Source organism: Ostrea edulis, chromosome 4, assembly GCF_947568905.1.
Source record: "Ostrea edulis chromosome 4, xbOstEdul1.1, whole genome shotgun sequence".
Taxonomy (NCBI): Eukaryota; Metazoa; Mollusca; class Bivalvia; order Ostreida; family Ostreidae; genus Ostrea; species Ostrea edulis.
This window is the reverse complement of record NC_079167.1, coordinates 92,407,918-92,410,808: the sequence shown is the minus strand read 5'-3', so window position 1 is coordinate 92,410,808 and position 2,891 is coordinate 92,407,918. Positions and strand designations below refer to the sequence as shown.

Sequence of the window (2,891 nt, the reverse complement as noted above, 5' to 3'; positions counted from 1 at the left end):
ACGGTTTACTCTATCTACATGAGATACAGGACTTAAGGCGGATGCGACCGGTCAACAGGGGAAGCTAACTTCTCCTACGCCAATGGTCCCACCTCTGGTGTGTCCAAAGGTCCGTGGTTGCCATACTTTCAATTCTGTATTCGTTATAGGATTCATGAGATTGATCAATGTTCGTTATCTTGACTTTTTCACGAATGTCATGTGGACTAATATTCGTGAAACACCATTCCTCCGAGCATTAATAGGTACAAGTAGTTTAAAATTTGACCTTGACCAATGACCTTGATAATTGATCGTTATCATACATATAGTTTTAGGAGTACCTTTCAGTTTACTAAGTATGAAGTGTCTATCTTGTGCAGGTCTTTGATTGCCAAAGCTAAAGTTCCAGGGACAAACTGATAGACAAGCTGTCTCAAAAATGTTCTCAATCTTCGAGTTCAGGAGTAATATAACGTAGGGCTTCCAAATTATCTACTACTACGTGTCCATGACACTGGATCCGTTACCGTCTTATCAATCCATGGTAAGGGCACGGCAGTGTTAGATAGTGTATTACGCATGAAATAAGATGGACACACTATATCTGCAAGTATTACTGCTCTGTTTCGTAACTATATCATCATCAGTAAGTATACTTTGGTGGGGGGATGTTTAAATGAATGTAGAAATTTTGATGTTAGTAATTCATTTTTTAACTGCTTGATCATTATGTCAACTTTGCTGAGATACTTTAATAATAAAACAAAGAAATTCACATGATAAAGAGCAATTATGGCCATCATATCGAAATATTTTGCATATTCAAGAGAACAGAAAAATAACATCACAAAGATTTGACGTTACGTAGGAGCTTGGAGCGCTGTATAATCAATAATTAAGTGACATTGGCATGTTGTTCAATCTGATATCTTTCAGCAAAAATGATATTTTGTTTGCCAGACAAAAGTATATAAATTGGTAGGCCCCTATTTTGATTTTCCGATATGCTACATGCAATTGCTCTCTGTACAAACCCGTCTCCCTTCTTCACTAGCCAAAGATTTCGGTGGGTTTGTGTCATCGTGAGTGAAAGGTTTCTGAGAATTGTTTTCGCAAGCCAAAGGTTTAAACCTTACATAAATCTCTCTCCTGGTTGAATGTGTTTTGCTCTCTGTTAAGTCTGTTATATACATGTAAGAATAGCATATAACCATGCTCACAACAATACTTTTGTAAACCTAAACTTTTTATTCAGTACGCCACACAATGCTACACCGATGCTGAGTGTATGCAGGACGAGTGCTGCTTCCGTCATGAAGGACCAATGATTGTTAGCAAACGACAGCTTCTGACGTCACTGAATACGCACCATGGTATTGAATTTGAAACAGTTTAAAGATAGTCCCAGTAGAAATGATTACTGATATCTTCTATTTATGAATTCCTTTTGCATTTACACTTGTCGAAGCATACTGTCAAAGCTTAATATAGATTAGTAGATATTGACCAAAACAAATGTTTAATAAAACTACAGAAATAATGTTGAATCGATGACTATGCAAAATAGAATATGATTAATTGAATATTGTTTTACGTCCCTTTTGAAAATATTTCACTCATATGGAGACGTCACCACCGCCGGTGAAGGGCTGCAAAATTTAGGCCTATGCTCGGTGCTTATGGCCATTGAGCAAGGAGGGATCTTTATCGTGCCACACCTGCTGTGACACGGGACCTCGGTTTTTGCAGTCTCATCCGAAGGACCGCCCCATTTAGTCACCTCTTACGACAAGCAAGGGGGTACTGAGGACCTATTCTAACCCGGTTCCCCACAGGAAAAAAATGTTATTCGTTGAAGTCGGAAAATGAACCACTATCTCCTAAAGTTAAAAATGTACAAATTTTACTTCAGAAATAATACAGTATAGGAGTGAGTAGGCACCAATTTCATTTAATTCTTTATAATCACGTTACACGATAAGTCAGTAAACGAGTCTAATTAAACATGTGCGTTATGTTTCTCAACGAATCAATAAGTCATATACTAACTATGTTGAAAGTTTGTGAAATTACGTTATGATGTCATACTAAGACTTGGTTTCTACTGTTTTAAAAAATAATAATGTGACATTCCTAAGTTTTATACAGCAACTATATACACTGTAGTTCTACATGAAAACGTAAAGAGGTGGGCAGAAAATAGGCATTCTCGCACATAGTTCTTTCATATCATATGCCTATACATCAATGTTAGTTGTAAAAACAAACTTCAACAATTCATGTACTTTGGAGAAAAATCATCGACTCAGACGTAATTACATTTAGATTGTTTTTGGAAATTTATAAATTAATGTTCGGTATACTTCCAGGTGTTTGTGAGAAATACCAGGTACTTGGGGACCATTGCAGCCCCTTTGACAAACTGAATGGCCATTGCAGCTGTGGACACGGGCTGACCTGTCAGTTTGTTCCAGCTTCTACCACCATGTCTCTCAAACGAAAACTGTACATGCCCGGTCCTGGAGCTTATCAGTGTGCTCCGTCAGTATAATACATGTATATGCTAATATCAAGAGTTGAAAACGTGCAATTGAGACAAAATTATTACTGATATTCATTTACGTGCAGGTAAATAAAGGAAATTCTGAAACAAAGTTTGTTTTTAATACAGACTGAGAAAAAATTGATTTTACATACACCATGTATAATTAATTATGTTGATTTTCCAGTTTTACGAGAACTCCGATCGTGTTATCTCAGTCGGTGATGGGAAGGTCGTGAGTTCGAGTCCCGCTCCTACCATGGCCGCGTCAAACGTGAGACGTAAACATAGGCAATGACTGTCCGTTCGACAAACGCTCGGCATTTAGAAATGAGAATCACGGGTCTTTCGGATATGGCCTTAAAAA

At 37.5% G+C, this 2,891-nt stretch overlaps 1 protein-coding gene across 1 annotated transcript; it reads left to right on the top strand.

Moving 5' to 3' along the window:
* The first annotated feature begins 441 nt into the window (after positions 1 to 441).
* Positions 442 to 2,636, top strand: LOC125670309 (uncharacterized). Its single transcript, XM_048905404.2, has 3 exons — positions 442 to 628; positions 1,238 to 1,355; positions 2,352 to 2,636. The coding sequence occupies exons 1-3, from the start codon at positions 572 to 574 to the stop codon at positions 2,531 to 2,533; spliced, it is 357 nt and encodes a 118-aa protein (XP_048761361.1). The 5' UTR covers positions 442 to 571; the 3' UTR covers positions 2,534 to 2,636.
* Positions 2,637 to 2,891: the final 255 nt, after the last annotated feature.

What these genes read in the sequence shown, in the direction of transcription:
- LOC125670309 (XM_048905404.2), top strand. Translation starts at nt 572, where the DNA reads ATGGACACACTATATCTGCAAGTATTACTGCTCTGTTTCGTAACTATA. An exon ending in TCGTAACTATATCATCATCA is followed by an intron (nt 629 to 1,237) that starts GTAAGTATACTT and finishes CTTTTTATTCAG; the next exon opens with TACGCCACACAATGCTACAC. An exon ending in GTCACTGAATACGCACCATG is followed by an intron (nt 1,356 to 2,351) that starts GTATTGAATTTG and finishes GTATACTTCCAG; the next exon opens with GTGTTTGTGAGAAATACCAG.